Here is a 22,611-nt window from a genome sequence, read left to right on the forward strand (position 1 = left end):
TCTTTTATACGGATTTGAATACTACATCATGGATGCTAGTGTTCTTTGGTGATTGGGTTTCAATAACCCACATATCTCAGAAATGGTCGACCTGAGACTGTACGCTTCATTTACACTTATATCCTTATTCATCCTCTGAAGTAATCCTGACAGTGGTTCTGGAGGCTAAACAGAAAAAGAAAAGGGTGGAATACCAAACACACACACAAAACATATATAAGAACAAACGGAAAATTTCATCTAGTTTTTTGGGTTCCTTAGATATCAAAACATAAAGATCTGATGAAAACCACATATGCCCAAATTGAACTGATTACAATACTTTCCCTTCTAAAGCTCTGCTATAGTGCTAGATGGGAAAGTAAAAAATACAAATCATGATTAAAGCACTTGGATGATAGGAAGATTCATTTTCTTAAAGACTGTAAATTGTAGCGTTCTATAACTGACAGCTTTATGTGGTTTTGTACCTTAAAATAAATATCAAGTTTTCCACTTTACATAGCTGCCGCTTATGTTGCTTTAATGTATAAATTCCATCTATCCATTAAATCCATGCAGTTTTTTAAAAAACTGCTGATACCATTATTGAAGAATATAGTAAAAATGTTACCAGCAGTTTTTTTAAAAAAACTGCTGATACCATTATTGAAGAATCTAGTAAAAATGTTACTACATCTCTTTTCAATATTTACAAGTTCAAGTTTTAGGAAAATTATTTATTTGCTATTGATTTATGGTTCATCTGCAAACTCAATACTCATACTTTTCAGGTATGTCTTTTCTATAGAAAAGAGAAAACCATACCCAAAGAACATTCTCAAATCCAAAATTGTTCAGAGGTTGGTATTATTTCCTATTGCAAATAATTAAGGAAATACACAATTTATCAACACAAAAATCTGAAGTGCTGTTGCTCATAAAAACTTGTTCTGAAAATTAACATAAAAAAGAAATATTTCTGAATTAAATTGTAAATATTTAAAATAAGTATAAATAATAAAAACAATCATTTGCAATGATTAATGAAAAAAAAAAATACATATGTCAAAGTTTTTTTTTTTTTTTAATGACATTTAGCTGTTAACAACGCATTGTAATTAACTTTCAAAAAAATCCAAAACATGAAATGTTTTGAACTCTCATAAAACATGAAAAAAAAAACTGTAAAAATTACCAGTCAGTAAGAAAAACTTGATAACTAATGAATTAATGAAACACTGTCTAAATAGCACTTCTTGAAGACATATAAATCCAAAGATAATTTTGCAACAGCTAAATTAAAGATTAGCATAAATTTAAAATAAAGGAATAAGATTTTCCATATGAGCTATTGCTTTTTAAAAGCTTTTAATGACAAAAAAGCATACCAATAGTGTACACATAAAAGGTAAAATATAATAATTAGATCTTACCTGATTAAGCAAATCTGATATCCTACTTAAGGATTCTTGGATAAGATTTCCAATTTGATATCCAGTATCTAAGTTTGTTAAGTCATTAGTTCTAGAAATAATTTGTGGTTGCTAGAAAGAAAAAGAAACAAAATTTAAAATTACAAAACTATTAAAATTTAATAATACAAAATTATAAAAATATTAAAGTTGAATTGAATTAATTTAATCTATAAGGTGCACAATAGAATCAAATAGTACCATTGGTAAATCTTAATAGTAAATATAGGATAAGATTTTGATTACTAGCTGTATAGAATTAGGCGACACTTTTAAACACAATTCTATCTATCTTATATAGCTGAAGATACTCTTACATTAGACAACTTGCAAAAGATTAATTTTATTTATAGCCATTATTCTTAATTAAATCACCATTAATAATAACAGGTATTTAACGATAATTATTTCTTTGTGACATGTAATAGTTATTATAATTTATACAAAAACCAGACAGCTTTAACATAAGTAGAAATTGGGAAAAGGGCAAACTGCATTATGGGAATGAGAGAGAAATGCAGACTATCTCTACTACTTTTTAATTTGTACATTGCAATAAATAAACTGAAAAAAAATATTTGAATTATAGTTAAAAGGAACAAAAAAGATAAACATATTATGATCCATTGATATTTTGGCTGAAACTAAGAATGAGTTAGAAATTATGAATTCAAAATTAGGAAGAAAGTAAGCACAAGTAAAACTAAGGAACTGAAATACATCAGAAGAAAGTATAATGAGGAATTAAATATGATGATAACAGAGAACTATATACCAGAAGTTATAGAATTTTATGGTTATAAAATCATTAAAGTTGATGTATCAAAGTTTTCAAAGGAGAATTGGGGCAAAAGCCTAGAATCTTTTGTGCAAAAAATTGTACTGTCATCAAAAATAGATTAAAGAATTAGGAAAAAATTCTTAAAATATTAGCATGGTAGCAAAATATGGCCAACAACAAAGGGAGAAAAAACAAAGAATTAAGGATTTAAGATAAATTTGGAGAAGAGAGAAGTTTGTTGCATAATTTTTAAAAAAGAACAAGATTGATAGGTCACATTCTAAGTCATCAAGGACTAATGATTTTCATTGTAGAACGAAGTATAGCAGACAGTAAAGGAACTTTATTAAAAAATTTTTCATAAAAAAAAAAAAAAACAAACATCTTAAGTCAGATATACTAAGTGAGGAGTATTGAGGTGTTTTTGAACAAAATAAACTATAGCATATAAACAAGCCAATTCACCAAAATGCAGTTTATATTCATTATTATAACCACACTGTTCAACATGGAGATTGGCTACACCACTGAGTCAGATTTCATACTAGTCATACTAACAGATACCATACTAGTCATACCACTGAGTCATACTATTCAGATTTTCTTCTCTTGAGAGTTCAAGAGAAGAAAATCTGACTAGTATCTCTTTACCACAGGTGCTTCACAAGTACATCACAACCATAAGAAAACATGGACTTACAGTGTAAAGCAACAAATTATTATACCAATTTCTATTGTGAAACAAAACATATACACTGCCCCAATTTGGTAGGGAAGCATACATATACATAAAAAAAAAAAACTGAGAATACAGGATACAAGAGGTATGTTGAAGATAAAAAATTAGTGCAAAGTAGTATTGGAGAAGTGAATTAAACTAGTAAAATAATAAATTATAAAAAATAATTTCATAATAATTAACAGTTTTGAATAGAGAAATAAAAATTTAACTCGGTTTTTTTAATACACGTTTACATAAATATAAAATACTTGTAAATAAGGATGGCAATTTTCTTTCCTAGACAGCTTTCCATTAATATTAACAAAGTAGTTTGCTTCACATTATAATTCGGACTATCAGGTACTGCAATCTGAAACATTGATGTTATTTACTGTGTTTATACCACAAATCACCTTTTTTTTTTGTCTTCAGTCATTTGACTGGTTTGATGCAGCTCTCCAAGATTCCCTATCTAGTGCTAGTCGTTTCATTTCAGTATACCCTCTACATCCTACATCCCCAACAATTTGTTTTACACATTCCAAACGTGGCCTGCCTACACAATTTTTTCCTTCTACCTGTCCTTCCAATATTAAAGCGACTATTCCAGGATGCCGTAGTATGTGGCCTATAAGTCTGTCTCTTCTTTTAACTATATTTTTCCAAATGCTTCTTTCTTCATCTATTTGCCGCAATACCTCTTCATTTGTCACTTTATCCACCCATCTGATTTTTAACATTCTCCTATAGCACCACATTTCAAAAGTTTCTAATATTTTCTTCTCAGATACTCCGATTGTGCAAGTTTCACTTCCATATAAAGCGACACTCCAAACATACACTTTCAAAAATCTTTTCCTGACATTTAAATTAATTTTTGATGTAAACAAATTATATTTCTGACTGAAGGCTCGTTTAGCTTGTACTATTAGCTTTGTGCTCCTCAAACTTCTCTGAATTCCATAAATTCATCTGACACCTTTTCTTCACGTTTTTAAACCCCATCTACATTTCATTATTACTAAATTATGGTCGCTATCAATGTCTGCTCCAGGGTAAGCTTTGCAGTCGACCAATTGATTTCTAAATCTTTGTTTAACCATGATATAATCTATCTGATTAATAATGATATACCCTTGCAGTATCACCTGGCCTTTTCCATGTGTACATTCTTCTATTATGATTTTTAAAGTGGGTGTTGGCAATTACTAAATTACACTTTGTGCAAAACTCTATAAGTTGGTGGTCTACTCTTTCATTCCTTTTGCCCATCTCGTATTCACCCACTATATTTCCTTCCTTGCCTTTTCCAATGCTTGCATTCCAATCTCCAACTATTATTAAATTTTCATCCCATTTTTTCATAGTATAGATTTATAAAATATAACAAAAAATGAAAGTAGTACCTTTCATAAGTATTTATACTTAATACATAGAATATTTAATAAATTTTAGAAAATGTAATGATTTTTATGGAGTTCTCTCTATTTCAATTTTAGTATTGTTATTGCCTAGCATGGGCCAACCAGGAAATATTGCAAGAGGTATATGTCTCATAACTGTTGCATGGGTCTGCAGTTTCTGTAATATACAGTAAAGTAATTAATTATCATAGCAAACACTTGTTACTAATAATGGTTTACAGCTACTAGAAATTTTATAAATGATCCAAGTTTCTAATGGTTCAAAATATAGAAAGAATATTTTTAAGTTACAATATAAAACTAAATACAATTTTAAGTTGTTTATATGTTTAATTACTTACAATATTTTCAATAAAATTATGATATAATTGATCAAGTAATGTTTTTATCCGACTTTGAACTTGAAAGCACATATTAGCACCTGCAATCTCTATCTTTCTTTCTGAAACATCTGAAACATCAACAAACACAAATAATTTATAATCATTTAATTTGACTCCTTATATAAAAAAAATGGTAGTTTAATAAAGTAAACCCCAACTATAATGACCTAACAGGTGTCTGAAAAGTGGTTTTAAATAGAGCCCTCAGCATCATGAGCAATATTTCTGCACTCAATTACAGTTAGATGCTTGTACGATGTATTTTCTTAAATGGAGCTAAATTACAGCATTTTAATAAATAATCCAGGTTCTGTATTGCTCTTAATATTGTACAAACTTGATTACAAGGCCTTACAAACAGGTATATTTTTTCTTTGATTAGATAGATGACATAACTTCTGTAAGCCTGTTGTTCAAAAATGAATATCAAATAATCTTATATGGTAGAGATATTTGTTTTGAAACTTCACCTAGTTTTTTAACGTCAAGTAATTTGACTAGTCCTCTTGATTGATCAAACTACTCTTTATTGACACAATATTATACTTCAATTAGTGTTGCTGTTGCTTTACTGCCTAAAATATTGATAATGTCCTTGAGAAGTAGTTACCTGACGGATAGATGGTCAAGCTGATTGCTTTTAGTTAACATTCATTTTCTGAAGTTTGTTTCACTTCCAGTATGAGGTTTGCAAGTTCTTATTTTATTTTCAATGGCATTAGTGAAGTAGCATTGCTTAGCAATTTCAAACGCTGGTTCTAGCTAAGAATATGATAGTTTGCATTTTATGGTTATTTAACTACTTCACAGCTGATTCTCTTAGTATCAAAATTTCATGTTTTTCTTTTTACATAATTGCCTTTCTTTTTGTTAGAGTTATCATTGATTTCTTTTTAGAAATAATATCATTTCAAACCTACACGACTGCAACGACACATTACTTATTCTAATTATGTCAGTGGTTTATTCAGTAAAATAGTAATTGCAATGAATGTACATAACATAAAAATGTACTTCATACTGTACAGCACAATTCAATAGTATAATAATATAAATCTTTGACTAAAAGTTGATAAAAACAACACAAAATAAAAAGTTCATAAGCATGTCAAACAACATAAGAAAATGGATACTTTTATTTCTTAAATATCCACTGTAAAATTATTCACATAAAATAAACTGTACTGTAAATACTATATCTAATAAATTTCAGAAAAGATAATTTTTATTTATGGAGTTCTCTCTCCATTTAGATTTTAGCATTATTATTGCCCAGCACGGGCCAACCAGAAACTACTTCAAGAGAAATATATCTCATAACAATGCAGCTTGAATTACAATGCATTTGTTTATATGGGTCAGCAACTTCTGTAATATTTATTACAGAAGTATCAGTTTTTCTTTTTTCTTTATAAATACAATGGCTGTCATATAAAATATGTATCTATGAATCTAATGCAAACATTGACATCTCAGTAAATTATAATTAACAGGATGCACATTTTTGTTTCTTCTTTCTTATGTAAGTTAGTCATTACAATCATACACATCATGTCACATTAAACTTTGCTAAAAATAATTTAAAGATTTTATTTTTTTAAATTTAGATGTGACAAATTAAAATGTTACTGACAAACTAGAATACCATACTTGATATTATGATTAAAATTAGTAAATATATTTTTTTTAATTATCTCTTTTTTTATTAACCCATGAGCCTAAAAAATTGATTCCAGTGAAAATATAATGAGATGTGAATTCTATCAGTGAAATAATGATTTAATAAGTTTGTATAAATACTTGGGTGCTTGGATGCAGTAGCAGAGCTCTGCCAGATTTAATAGAGGAAAGTAATAGAAGGAAAAACCAAGGAGTGTCTTACAATTGACACTTAGGCACTGATGAATTTTTCCACTCTATCTAATAAGAGTACAGTCCCCTTTTTTAACAGATCAGCTTACCAACTGTCTGAATTAAACCTTAAAATAAACAAATTCTGTAATATGTTACTTTTATTTTTAGTTATATGTCTACCCCTTTAATGTAAGTCCTGAATTGTATTTAGTACTAAATATAATCTAGGATTTTATGTTTTACCTCTTGAATTTATTCACTTTTATAGAAACATATATTTTTGGTATAAAACTGAAACTTTATAATACTTTCACTCATCTAATTTTTTATTAAAAAAAAAAGATAAAAAAAACATTTATTCAATATAAGCTGAGTAAAATAAACACCATAATGATGTATTGAAAGAAAAAGACAAAATAAACAATCTGTTTTTAATAAACAGTTAATACAGTTACTTTTAATAAAAATTTTGATTTTAAATATACATGGCTGATTTGTAATAGAAAATGTCATTTGCAAAGAAATTTTTGACCTTGAAGAAACAAAATATCATAGTACCTAAAATAAAAAAAGGTAAAAATTATTCTTTTAAAGATTTTAGATAATGTAAAACTATGGAAGAATGGATATTAGAAGAGTACTTGAAATACAAATGATAAAGCACTTATCATTCTCTATACATGCAGTCATAAATTATATATTGATGAAATAAATATCTTTCTGAATATCACAAACTGTAGTCATTAAAAAACAGAGTTTATTATAGCATCTTGAAGTATAATAGTGTACATAATAAAATGTTATGTTAGCTTAATATTATTTTATAGCATTTGATTATGTTAAAATCACTTAAAAAAATACATTTATTACTGTTAATGTAGGAGGGAGGGGTTAACAGAATGAAAACAATGTGAGGGTGCTATTGTGGAGATGAAAAAGCTACTTATGTTATGGATTTAATATTTATGGCACAACCAGAAGGATGTACCTCTTAAACATGATGATTACATAATCTAAGGCAAAAAGTTTGTTCAACAATCTGAAGAAAACATATGCTGACAGAATGTAAACGTTTTCAGTGTGCAATGGCTGATTTGCCTGTTTCAAAAATTGAGCAAGTGTTTGGAGAAGCTGCAAGTATTGATAAAGAAGCAGCAAAAACATTTCTGTTTTTGAATTTATTATAAAAGGTACATTTTGCCTAAACAAGTGATAATGTGGACGAAACTGGCCGGCAGAACAAGATGACATCACGCTCTTATATTTCTTTAGAAGAAAAAACAATCCTGGCCATAAAGTATCTAAAGACAGTGATATGTTTTTGCTTGGTGGAAATGTAGCTGGAACATACAAGTTGAAACCACTGTTAATCCACCACTCTCAAAAATCCATGAGCACTAAAAGGAGTTAGCAGGGCAATGCTTCCAGTTTATTATTGATCCAACAAAAAATTGTGGATGACTGACATTGTTTGAAAAGCAGTTCATGAATTCCAGGTGTACTATTTATGTAGAATATTCACACAGGCAATTGAAGTAATGGATGCAAATTCCGACATCACTTCAGGTTTTCTGGAAATCAATTAATATTAATTAATCAATTATTTATGATCAATTAATATTATTACAAAAGCATGAGAAAATGTGATATCTACATCTACGAAACACATGTGGAAAAAAGTATGTCCACAGTTTGTTCCAGATTTCAGAGGTTTTGAAGCAGATGACATGTTTAAAAAATTGAGCAAAGAAATAGTGGATCTGTCTAAGCAAGTAGAAATGAATATAGATGTGCAAGGTGTAAAGGAACTCATTGAATCACATGATAAAGAATTATCAAATACTAATTTAATGGAGCTGGAAGCTGCATATGAAAAATGCACAAAATCCAAGCCAATGAAGAATCAAAGAGATTTGTTATGAAAAAAATAGCAATCACATTTTCAGAATTGAGTTTAGGTTTGGCACAGTTTGAAAAGATGGATCTGAACTCATGGCATTTCCTTAAAAATCAATGCAAGGACAGTTGAAGATTACTTTGCATATTATAGAAAAATATATGTGGGGAAAAAGAAAGTAGCAGTTCAAATACCATTAGATTTTTTTTCAAAAAAAAAAAAAACCAGCCTAGCAGCAGTTCATCAATCTGACAAGATGGCATCCACTTCATGTGATGTTACTTCCTCAGGCTTCAAATGGTACATTTGAAGTTTTTCATAATCTCATAATGTTATTAACTATTGTTGAAATGTTATTAATTAGTTAATTATTTTACCATCAGTGTTATAAGAATATAGGGTTCTGTACTCTATTTATAAAGCATATAATGTAACAGAGTTTTTGCATTGCAGTATTGCTCTTTCAAGTACAAGTAGTTTAAATTTTTTATTTCTGTGGGAATTAAAAGTAAATTACAATACATTCACTCTGAATTTCAGAAGTGATGCAACCAAAAACAAGTTCTAGTAGGTTAGAGTGTACTCTTTTCCCTATTAAAGTTGGTAAAGAGCACACTCTTAACCCTACTCATAACATAAATGAAAATAATAAAATTTACAAATAAATGATACGAAGTCAGGAAAACTATTAGAATTGATAAGTTTAGTGGCTTTGGATAAAGAGACTGAGAGAAATAAAAATATTCAAATCCAGAACATAATTTGACAATGTTTGAGTAAGTAGTGCAGATGTCATTTATCTAGAAATAGCCCACTAACAGACAATACTTGTCAGGATTATTTTAAATTAACTTTTGAAAATAAACATACAATCAAAGAAATAAGTGCATGCAGAGTAGCAATCAACAATCTATAATTGCATTACGTGCACACCTAACATCTATTGCAATTAGTGTTAATAAAGCCAAAATTCGCAAAACATGTAGTTTGCCAGAGATTGGGATGTCCCCCCCCCCCAAACATTGGGATGTCTGGTACAAGTAATTTTTTCTCAAACATACTGACACGGCATCACTGAAACAATCAACAATTTTGGTACATTTACCTTAATGACATAATTCCAAGTCTACAATCTATTCACAAAACAAAAGTCAATTCACACAAACACCATAGACAATGAAAAGACCAGTGTTTTGAAATGTAAAGAAATTTTCTGTTACAATTAATGGGACTTGGAACCACATAGTTACAAATTTCATTTTAAATACTGAAGCTCTAAAGGTCAACCCACAATAAAATGTGCAGGATACTCACAAATGGTGTTCCTTTGCATAAAAGTTTTATTTCATACATTTTTTAAACAAGCTTACAAATAATCACCATAAGGCACTTTGCAGTTTATTTTATTTAACAGTAATATAAGCAAATGATTGTTTTTTTAACCACTTCTCATAAGGTCTGTTCCTCAAAGGGTTAAGTAGGTAACTTTGCATAATTCATTTTACATTCATACAATAAAATGGAAAATTTTAATTTTATTTATTTATCATATGAACAGAAATACTTACCCACTAACTGCTCACAACCTGCTAAAAATGAAGATACTTCATCTATGACATTAAATATAGACTGACGAATATTCAACAGATTTTCTGTAAAATTAGTTTGATGAGACTGAACTTTTTGATGATTTATGTCCTCAGAATTTCTGAAAAATATTATATAAAGAGATGTTATTAATAAGATTTTACATTTTCTGAATAAATATTTAATAGGAAATGATAAAAAACAATTAAGAAACCTTTTTGCTATGTATCTCATAATGAGACTGTATGGCAACTATGTTAAATTCTGTAACGTGATAATACCTGACACAAATCATACATGAAACTAAAATAATCTCCAAGAATAACAACACCCTTCCATCCATTTGTTATAACAGAAAAAATGCACGCTCTTGCCTGGCACAGTTGATGTAGGGCATAAAATAAAATGTTTAAGTACATGCTTATTATATACATATTCTTTTGCCCTAGAAATTCAATATTATACCAACCAACCGGGTTGATCTAGCGGTAACTCTTCATCAATCAGTTAATTTCAAAGTTGAGAGTTCTCAGGTTTGAATCCTAATGAAGGTTAGGAGATCTCTATTCAGACTTGAATACTAGATCATGGATACCAGTGTTCTTTGGTGGTTGAGTTTCTATTAACTACATTTCAGGTACAGTCAGCCTTTGTCTGTACAAAACTACAACTCGCTCACACATCACAAACATACATCTCACTCACACATCAGAATTAAGGGACAAGCTGCCTCTGGGCCCCAAATCTAGAAAGCTGCAAGGGATATTTGGAAACTTTTGTACATTCATAAGAATAAATACAATATTTGAGAAAAAAACAGTAAAATAAGAAGACACGATTGAAAAAGATGACCTTGCTCTTCACAAAAAATATATGCAGATATAAACATGTTGTAACATGTTTATACCTTTACAATACACCCATTTGACAAATTCAATTTTAATCATTAAAAAATTGTATGTAAAACCCACAAATGAACTGCATTGTAGTAAAAATTCCTGTAGAATTAGGCAAGTAAACAGATAAAATCTCATTCAATTACATAGAGAAGAATTTGGATAAACCAAATAGCCAAATGTAAATTTGTATTTTTTGTTTGTCATTAGTAAAAGTTTTTCATATAGTATAAATTGTTTCGTGAAAATTTTCCATTCTTAACAATTTGGAATTCTAAATTGTATAATTGTTTTTACTTAAAGCATTCTTTATCTAGTTAATTCAATGTACAAAACATTTACTCCACGATTTTTTTTTACCCTCCTAAGATGAAAAATAAAAACTTTACATTTCTAACACATCAATTGTTTATCTAAATCTAAAACACAGTATAAATTTAATCAGTTAAAATTCATTTAAACACTTAATTAGCATTCCTATGCTAAGTATAACTAATCATTATTGGTTAAAAATCATAGTTAAATGATTAAGGTGAAGAAAAATGTTATTTGCCAAAATATTATACGATTTTTTATAAACCATCTACTTTATTTATGTTAAGTGGACTGTAAATAAAACAAATACAATTCGAATTAACAGTTGTATATTAACATGCTTATGATTTAATTTAATTTGCATTACATAGTTGAAAAATATATACAATTTAATGTATATACATGTCTACTGAGTGATGTGTGCATCTTCAAATGATAGATCGAGACTAGCCTAGACTAAACGAAACAGACTAGTGCTGAGCCGGCTTATATAATGTACATGGAGCCATATCCATTGGTTGCGTGTTACGCACTAACAATTAATTAATAAAAACACATGTTTAATAAAATTCAAACAAATTATCTTGAAAAGAAGGAATAACCAATATCTAACATCACGTGGTGCCAGACAGCAGTGTTGCCTGACACCATCACTTTTGAACACAAGCAGAAAAATAACAAAGGAAGTAAAGCTTTCAAAATTTTCATCTTCACACTGTATTATCATCAAATAAATTATGAGAGTAGGTAAGGATAGAAAATTTATTTGACCTAAATAGAAAATTACTGTTTTAAGATATGCAATTTACTTCTAGATATAGATGTTTTCATAACCACTATCAGTTTTGTCTTGAACCTACATTTAGTTTAAAAGAAGGTGGGGGGAGAATTTGATTATATCCAGTGGAATTTTATGATAACGAACTTAAGAGTAATATACTTTCTATTCTTCACTATTTTGTAAACACATTTTTGTACATGGAAATCATTTAAGAATTAATAAAGCATCTAATGAAATATAACTGCTTTTAAGCAGTTTAATATGAATTTTTCCCAAAAAGACGTAGACACAATTACAAAAAGATCATATTATACGAGAGTTAGTAGTTTTATATCAGTCTGTTTTACACTGGTCTTATGGATTTCTGGGAGAAGCTTGAATAGAGATCTACATCAGGGAGCTCTTTGTAGAAAGGTTTTACTATGTATATCTATATCAAATGTTTCTTACTAATTTTCAATAGTATTAACATTTTTCAGAATAAATATATTATTTTTCTATATTCTCTCCCCATGAAATTTGATTATATATGTGCTCAGCCATATATAATCAAATAATAAATTAAATTAAATTTTTCTAATAATAAAATTATTAGAAAAGCAAAACATCCACATCACATACCAAAACTATTGAACATGGTCCTAAAAGGATAGTTGCCACAGTCATCATTTAGAACAGCTTATAACTTTTTTCTTTGTGCTGCATTTCAAAATAACATACATAATTATACTTGCATGAAATAAGAAATATTTAAATGTTGACATATTAATAAGGCATGTAGTTTTAAAGAATAGTAGACACATGCACACGTTACATGCAAAATGTTTAAATATATTTTGAATAATGGAATGCTGTTAAACAATTTTTATTTTTATATATTTTAATATTATTATTAATATTACAATTAGTCTTATTATATTGATTACATTTATTTTTTATTACACAGCAATAATTAATGAAACTAACATTACATCTTAATTGCTAACATTACTTTAATTTACACTAAATTATTTTAATTTTGGGTTCAGTAAATAATTTTAAATATTAAAAGATCATTTTATATATTAAAAGATCATATTATGTTAAGGAATATTCCATTTTAATTCGACAAATCACTATTTTTGATTTTGATGATATTTGGTATATAATAACTACACACCTTGTAGTGGCCAAATAATACTTTTTTATGTATAAAAAAATTTTTTTAATTTTGAAATGTCTTTTCTTAAGTAATAGACTATTTGCTAACTCGCCAAAAAGTAGAAACAGCCATTTTCATCATTTTTTCCATGAGTTGTAGAATTCTTATTTTATATCAAGGGTAACATCAAGAGCTTTTTGGAGAGTAAAGATGGGAGTTCATCTTAGTGTACTCAAAATTCATTTTGTTGAATAACCAAATCTTATGTTTACTGAAGTTACCTTTACAAATTATTGTTTTTCTTTTAAATTTGGGCCGAAAATAAATAATGAAGGGCTTAGGGTAACAGGCCTGTTTTTTGCCTTCTAACTCTTAGGTACTAGTAGTATAATAAAAAATTGGACTGTTACCGAGTGTTCTTCATTAAAAAAAAAATGGCCAACATCTCGTAAGATTTTGAAATGTCTCATTTTTGGGGCCCAAAAACAACATGTGGGACAGGTGACAAAAATCTGAAATTTTTACTGCAGTAAGTACTTTTTATATACTTTAAAACTCTATAAAACTTATTTTGTTACTAAAAGGGGTTGATGAGTAATGAAGCCATCAAAACCGCTAAAAACACCATTCCTTCTAACCGTTAACATATCCAAAAATACTGATGTTATGTACTTTTATTCAGATTATAAAAATTACAACTAAACTCATTAGAATTAATAAATTGATAATTAATAACTAGTCAAATACAGAATGGTAAATAATAATTACAAAATGATAAACAATTCAAATACATTAACAAGTTGTTCAATTTACTTTTTCCTTATTTTACTCCTGCAAATGGAAGTTATGAATAAATCTTGCACTTTTTGATAACAAACTTAACTACAATAACTGAGTGCTCCTCCTTTTTTTATTGAGTAGAACTGATAAGTCATCATTCATCTCTGGTGTAATGTTGTGTCCTCTTCCAGTAGTTGATAGAAAAATCTCTGAAGATGTTAGAATCTTTAAAACATCTTCCAGTTGAACATGTTTGATTACTCCTCAATGTTTGATTACAAATTTGAATGAAGTAACAGGACCTTACGGATGGAAAAAGTATTCCTCTTCATTTTCATGTATTTTGACTCCAGTGACTTCACCTAACCACCAATTGCCATCGTATATGCAGCAGACATAATTTTTATGTTTTGGCTTTGGTAAACCTATAAAACAATCAGAAACACTAATGTCCTTGTGTATTGATATTAACGTAAATGTTTCTGATTCAGATGTCACCTGCACTTTCAGAATACATTTCTGACTTGTTGGAACACAAATGTGAAAGGTTCTTGTTTCTGGGACTATTGTGATTACCTGATAATGAAAACTTGAGGTATTCTTCAATCTCTTTAACATCTTTATTAGAGAAGAAAATAAATGTTATATTTCTAATATTGTCTGCAATAATTGTACATTTCAGAAGGTGTAACAATTTGTTTGTTGACTGTGCTTTGATGGCCTACTTTAGTCACAGTCTTTTTTACAGCTCCTACGATACCATCACAAGGTTCTTTTCCATGGTATGAGGCAAAAAATTGCCATTCAGCTATGATTTCAAAATCTTTTTGATGACAGCACAAATTTATAACATTTTTTTTTTGTTTTTATACTGGGCTGAGAAGCCATCAGAAAAATAAAAAATTTTTTAATATGTGGTAACGATGTTTTTACTTTATTTATAACTTGCTTTTGGAAGCAGAAGAACGATGCAGTATTGTGCTTAAAGTACTCACAATCACACAGCAGCTTTGGCTTTGTAATTTCCCTTATTTTTTTAAATATATGAGAAATGGATGTACTGTGGCATAACTTTTTGACCAGTGATAAGACTGGACCTCATACAGTATTACAAAATGAAAATTTTGAAAGAAGTCTCCCATTCACCCTCAAAATTTTCCTTTTTAATGTTGAGGAAATTAGCTTGGTACTTAGCAACAAAATGACTTTTTAGATTATTTAAATTTTCAGTACGTTTACTTAAGTACCCTTGAAATGGAAGAATTTGAGTAGTTAGTTCCAAACGGTCAACAGAAACTGTTGTCACTGTTTAAAGATAATTTCAGAATCAAAATCACCCCAGCTCTCTTGCAGTAATCTGAGTACTTCATTAGAGCCTGGACGTTTTTCACACTGTGATAGCATGCACGTTTCATTTTTCATATCACATACAACGGTTGAGAGGAGAATTTTATAATCAAATTTCATTTTTAGAGCAGATAACATGAGTTTTACATTTTGGTGGGTGACACATACACAGAGTGAGTACCTGACCCACCACTGGGTCTTCTGGTACCTGACCCAACAGCCAGAACATAAAATTTTGGTCTTAAATCAGCAAATTTTGAAAAACCAATTTTTAAATGATGTTTTTCTTTGAAAGCTGTACATGATTCTTTTAAGTTACACAAGATAAGCCTTTTTTAATATTAATTTTCTTTCCATCAGCTTGTCTTACAGAGATACAAATCCTTCTTGCCTGGTATCATTCGGCTGTGTTCATCATTCTGGTAAAAATCTTAGACACATTTAATAACATTTTCATCAATTACATGACTGGGTTTCTTTTCCGATTTGTGGCAAAATTCCACTTGTTTTAAGTATTAGTTTGGATTGACGGGCTAGATACTGACTAATACTAAACTCATTTTGAATTTTTTGAATGCTCCAGCTGCTTGATAATAAACTTAAAATATTAATTTTTCCCTGGATTGATGTAACTGTTTTCATTTTATACTTTATTTTAATGATTAATTCTTCATATTCCCTACCTAAATCACCATAATTTTGAGGTAATAAACTGGTTTCTTCTGTAGAAATATTTAAATCAAAGGAATCGTTTAATTTACTGATAACTGACTTGGCTATTTTTGTAACTTTATTTTTTAAAATTGGTTCATTTGCACTGCTCAATAATTTTTGAATCTTAATGGAGAAAATGCCCAGTACTGAATAAGCTTTATTCACAAACACCACTATAACACATTCGAAGCTCAAATATATATCTTGGCATTCTGGTTCGCTTTCTGTATATCTTGTGGTTTTTGAATTTTGTTTAAGCATTTTGTACACATTGCTCTGCCTGGAATTAATTTTAAATTTTGATGCATGTTGACAGTGTCAAAGATATTTCTCGAAGAGATTTCTTAACCTGTTTAGTGTGACAGGTAAATGGGTCAGAGCAACTTTTCCCATTAATAAGAAAATATTTATCTAAATATTCAGTTTTATGAAAAGTACAGATATTTTCTGTTTCAGTACATCCACTTCTTAAAGATATCAATCTTATTTGCTGTTAAGTAAACTCTAAAGTATCATGCAATACTGAAGATCTAAGTCAATTTGTGACATATTGTTTCAATGTGAATGCCAATTGAACACTCCATAATCCATTTTTATTAATTGTAAGGGTTCTTACAATTACAATACAGTTAGTATAAATTATAAAACTACCAATTACACATCACTTTGTCTTATCCCAGTTTCTCTAGAGCTAAAATAAAAATTTCTATAATTAATAAAATTAAAAACAAAAGATATCGCATAAAAGAAAAGTCCACTGCTAATAAAATTACTTTATAAACAAGTATACATTACCTAACCACAGTATTAACACTAGCAACAATACAACATATCACACTGAAATCAAAACAGTAACTGAGCCTTCTACAATGTTTACATTCAGGATTATGCAAACATTCATGCCCATGCATGTCTATTCACTTTCGTGTTTAAACATGAGTTTGTGACATGAGTCATACTTTAAGTAACTAACTATCTAGAATATAAGCTATCTCATAGACATATCAAAATATTTTGCATAGTAGGGCTTCATTATTATCTGAAAAAATAGATCCTGTGAATTTTTTGGATGCATTGTTCACGGTTAGAAGGAACAGTGTTTTTAGCTATTTTGACGGCTTCATTACTCGTCAAACCCTTTGATTAACAAAATAAATTTTATATGGTTTTAAAATACATAAAAAGTACTTACTGCTGTAAACATTTCAGATTTTTGCCACCTGTCCCTCATGTTGTTTTTGGACCCCAAAAATGAGACATTTTCAAAATCTTACGATTTGCGGCTATTTTTTTTTTTTTTTTTATGAAGGACACTCAGTAACAGTCCAATTTTTTTTTTATAAGAACTACTAGTACCTAAGAGTTAAAAGGTAAAAAACAGGCCTGTTACTCTAAGCCCATCATTATTTATTTTGGGCCCAAAATTTGAAAAAATAATTTGTAAACATAATTTTAGTAAACAATACAAGATTTGTTTATGTAACAAAATGAATTTTAAGTACACTAAGATGAAGTTCCATATTCACTCTTTCCAAAAAAGGTTTTTTTTACCTCTGTATGATGTAAAATAAGAATGTTACAGCTCATGTAAAAAGTGATGAAAATGATTGTTTTTACCTATTGGCAAGTTAGAAAATAGTCTATTACCCAAGAAAAACCTTTTTTTAAATATAAAAAAATATTTTTTGGCCACTACAAGGTGTGTAGTTATATACCAAATATTAAAAAATCAAAAATTGTGATGCACTAAAATTTTTGAAAATTTGTTGATTTAAAATGTTGGGATACCCTTTAATGAAAACATGGCATTGACCAAAGTACAAAATTTTCTATTTGGTTGGTTGGGTTGGACTTACAGAATGAATATTTTTTATTTCAAATTATCATAATAAACAGAGCAAGCTTTCTTTGTTCACACTTATATTCAGTTTAACTGGACTTAAATAAAAGAAAATTCAGTTAATGATTTAAAAATATTGATTCTCTGATTTTAAAGACTTATACAAAATAGTTTTATTTCCTAAGCAAGTCATTTGTTTATATTTTATTCTAATTAAAATGATTTTATTGTGATTTAATGTCTCTTTCCATATGGATTACTAATTTTATCCAGATGTCATTCCAGCACCAACATGATTTTAATTCTATAAGTCAAAAAGATAATTTATTCTTAAAAATTGTCATTAATTTTTAAAAGAAAAGAATGTAATAAACATTCTTCATAGTGCATTACACATTTATTGTTCCCTTTAATAATACTGTTATAATAGATACTTACTCAAGCTTTTCAATTTTATTATGTAATTTATTAAATAATGAATCCTGAGTAGCAACAACTTTAATCATTTCTTGTTTATGCCTGTTCAAAACTTCCATTGTTTCCTAAAAAAATATTTTAAGTACATAATTAACAATTTATAAGAATAAATAATCAAATTTGTTTTCTCTAAAAAAAATTACCATAATTTGCCAGTATATATTTAATTTTTGATAATTTATTTACTTTTATAAAAAAAAAACTAGAGCAAAAATAAATAATGCTTCAAAACCTGAGCAAAAGCATGAGAGAACAATTGGCCACTTGTCCTTAAAATGTTTGTTACAGCAACTCTCTCTGCTAGTCACTTAATTGTGTTACATATTTAAACCAATCCAACTGAATTCTATGTATCTTGTACCTAATTCTAACAATATGTATTACAACAAAAATATACTTCATTGCATCACCAGTTACAACCACTTCATATAATATGGTAATTAATTATGTAATAATTAAAACTTGCTATAAAAATGATAAGTAGTTAAAATGCAGTAAAACTATAGGTAGGTAGTCCTCCCCTGATGCATTTCCCATTTGATTGTTTTTGATAACTAACTTGGACAAGATTTACAAGGCAGAAAAGTATATTGGTTAAAAACAGTGACTTTACTAATAATTTTTTTTACAAAATAATATTACAATAAAAAGAAAATGTTAATTACATAAAAAAAACTGTTTTCTAGGTATTTTCTCAATGCTCTATACAAAAATATTGGATATTTTTAAGATTTAACTGTATACATTTAAGCAATGGATTCTCTGATCTAATTAGTTAAATAGTCAATTATAGATTATATATTAAATAGTTTAGCAAATTCTCTCCTAACAGTAGAGTACAATAATTTATAAAATTATTATTTTTTATTTCACATTTAATCCTTTCACAGAGTTCTGCTTCATCAGAATTGTTTTTTATAAGATTTATCCAAACATGTAATTAAAAATGGTTAAATTTTATTTCTTTACAGTGAGAGGTGAACATACCTCTATATTATTTTTAATAAAAAAAAACTACGTGATGAAGCAAAAATCTCGGAAAAAAATTTAATTCACAAAAACTAAGCGATCAAAACATGCCATCTAGACTGAGGGCAACTTTATATATTCTGTTTCACTTTTACCCATTAACCTGTTTCAGTACCCTTTTTTGATGCTAAGGCCTAATATGCATCACCACTCACTTTAATGACCTTTTTTCTTCTTTTTTTTTTGAGAAAAATATTAGTTTCACATTACCCTAGGTAATTTTAAGATGGCGTTTACATCGTCTGTTTTCCCCTTCAAAATAATATACAATAAAATACAAGGGGTTATCTCTAAAGTAAAGACCGCTTCATTGTAAAAAAAATTTATTCTGAAAACAATATATAACTATCTTTTATTTCTCTTAAACTACATACCATATACTACTACCTTTTTATATAATCGCCAAATGAAAAGACATTCATCATAGCATACACTAGCTTCAATATACCCATGTCGTATTCTTCTGCCGCCAGTCCATTTATCCACTGATTGACAGCATTTTTAAGTTCGTCACCCACGAATTGCTTACCACTCAAAAATTCTTTCAATTTCCCAAACAAATGGTGATCAGAAGGAGCTATGTCCAGACTACATGGTGGATGATCGTAAATTTCCCATCCAAATGTTCTTAGTAAATCACATGCAGGACCCACAACATGTGGATGTGCATTATCATGCAGCACGATGACACCATTGGTGAGCCACCCACATTGCTGATTTTGAATGGCGCCGTAACTTATGTAGAGATTTGCAATAGGCTTCGGCATTTATAGTTGTTCCATGTAGCATGAAATCTATCAGCAGTATGCCAAACCGATCCCAAAAGATTGTGGCCTTAAGTTTGCGTCCAAATAGCTCTGGCTTGGCCTTTTTTGGTATTGTTGGTGATTGAGGATTACACCATTCACTTAACTGCCATTTTCTCTCTGGCGTGTAATACAAAATCCATGTTTTATCACCAGTAACAATTGGATTAAAGAACTCATCACCTTTTTCTGTGAGAGCGCACAAAAAATTCCAAAGCAGATCCCATTCGGATTTTTTTGACGTTCCATTAAGACATGTGGCACCCAACATGTACAAAACTTTCTGAAGCCTAAATGGTCATGAACAATGCGACTGGTAACAGCTCTTGAAACACCAGGAAAAAGAAGGGACAGGTTGGAAAACGTTGTGTCAATCTTTTCTGATTTCATCATCAATTAACAAGTTCTCAATGATTATCAAGGGCCTCCCAACGTTCTTAATCATGTACATTAATTCTGTTTTCAGACATTTCTTTCATTCATTACATTATCACTATACACAGCAACCAACTGCCTCTGAATTTCAGGTAGCTTAATGTTTTTATGGTTTAAAAAACTTATGACTTTATGTACTTCACAGTCAGCGGCAACATCAATTTTCCTATTCATTTTATAACATAATAACTCACACATAATCAAAGATACTGCAAAGCGACAACTTACAGACAACAATGCTGTGTGTACATTACTAGCATGGCCATGAACAACACAGGTTCGCCAACCTTAAGAAGGTAAATTTCCCAGCGGTTTTTACTTTAGAAATATCCCTCATATATTACAATCTTAATCAGAAAAGATGGGGAGAAAATCATTTATAGAGTAGAATAAAAAAATAATTAAAAAATTTATTTCCACCTTACCAGCAAAAAGACACCCCTTTTTTGTTCGTAAGGTGGATATAAAAAAAAATTAATTTTTTATTGTATTAAAAAAATTATCATTTGAAACCATGAGAAAGAAATTCATTTACAGAGTAACTGATATTTGTTTTTTTATTAGAAGCACTATGTTTGAAATATTTTCTATATAAACACTTTTAGAAGAATTCATAAAAAAAAAGAAGCTAAACAGAATACAAAGGCACTAGAGTAGAGAATTTCATAATAAAAACAAAAGTTTGGGTGTTAATTTGAGAATATGACATTTGATAAAAAATATGTGAAATTTTTTAATTTCCTAGGTTGTATAAGTCCAATTGTTGCAATTTTTGTTGTTGTTGTGTATGTATACTTGTCCCTAACATGTTTACATTGGTAGCCATATTAGATGCTTAGTTTATTGTTGGCTCTCCATAAGGTTATACATGTTTTGGTATGGTTGGTAATTTTTAACTTGTGGAAAAAATTGAACAAAGAATTTGCATTCAATTTTGATTTAAGAATGGAATCAAATGCAGCACTGTATTGGAAAAGTTGAATGTTGCTTTTGATATAAAACAAGTGTTTACAAGTGGTACAAATGTTATCAAGAAGGCCGTGAAGATGTTGAAGATGATAAGCACCCTGGACATCCCAGCACATCAACATCTGATGACAATGTTGAAAAAGTGAAGAAAATGATTATGGACAATCACCAAATCACTATCAGAGAGACAATAAGGATTACTACCTGGAAGTTCTACACCATTTACATGAAGCAATTTGAAGAAAACACCTGGATTTGTGTCAAAACAATTCATGGCATTTGCACCACGATAATGCATCTGGTCATACTTCACTGCATCTTTGTGAATTTTTTCCCAAAAACAAGACTATTATGATGCCTCAATCTCTGTATTCGCCATACATGGTCCTTTGTGACTTCTTCCTATTTCCCCAGATCAAAAGAACCATAAAAAACAACATTTTGCCAACACAGAAGAGATAAGGATAGAATCACTGAAAGAGCTAAACACTGTAACAAAAATTGTGTTGCAGAGGTGCTTAGAAGATTGGAAAAATTGCTGGTGCAAATGTATTATATCTGAAAAAGAGTACTTTGAAAGCAACAAAATGTTTATGAAAAAAAAATTTATGTATAAACAAAATAAATGAACATTCTGATTTACCACCTTCACTTAAATTGTTGTAATCTAGATTTAAATTTGAATCATTAAAACTTTCCTTGATACCACTATCATCAAAATTATTATGAATTTGTTCATCATTTAGCTATCTCTCATTATGTTTGAACAGATAAAATAACAAACTGAACCAAATATTAGAAACAAATGAGAAAAATTGAATGCTTAGGATTTATTCGATTTTTGAATTTGTTTAGTATTTTTTGCATTATTGATGCATCTATAAAGTTTTGTGTAGAAATATATCCTAAAATTGGAAACTATCATTTTGGGGCAATGCACCATAAAGATAAGTAATATCAAGACACTGTAATATTACATC

The 22,611-nt window shown here is 28.9% G+C and overlaps 1 protein-coding gene across 1 annotated transcript in view; it reads right to left on the minus strand.

Annotated features, from left to right (window-relative positions):
• The window catches only part of LOC142319507 (kinesin-like protein KIF11), an 87,420-nt gene that overhangs the window by 32,684 nt on the left and 32,125 nt on the right, over positions 1-22,611 (minus strand). Inside the window, exons 9-12 of the mRNA XM_075356858.1 lie at positions 18,354-18,457; positions 10,083-10,222; positions 4,722-4,831; positions 1,416-1,526 (exon numbers count right to left, since the gene is read on the minus strand). Of these exons, the coding sequence (XP_075212973.1) occupies positions 1,416-1,526; positions 4,722-4,831; positions 10,083-10,222; positions 18,354-18,457 (465 nt within the window). The remainder of the gene's footprint in view (positions 1-1,415; positions 1,527-4,721; positions 4,832-10,082; positions 10,223-18,353; positions 18,458-22,611) is intronic.

The sequence above is a fragment of the Lycorma delicatula genome, chromosome 2 (assembly GCF_047948215.1).
Source record: "Lycorma delicatula isolate Av1 chromosome 2, ASM4794821v1, whole genome shotgun sequence".
NCBI lineage: Eukaryota > Metazoa > Arthropoda > Insecta > Hemiptera > Fulgoridae > Lycorma > Lycorma delicatula.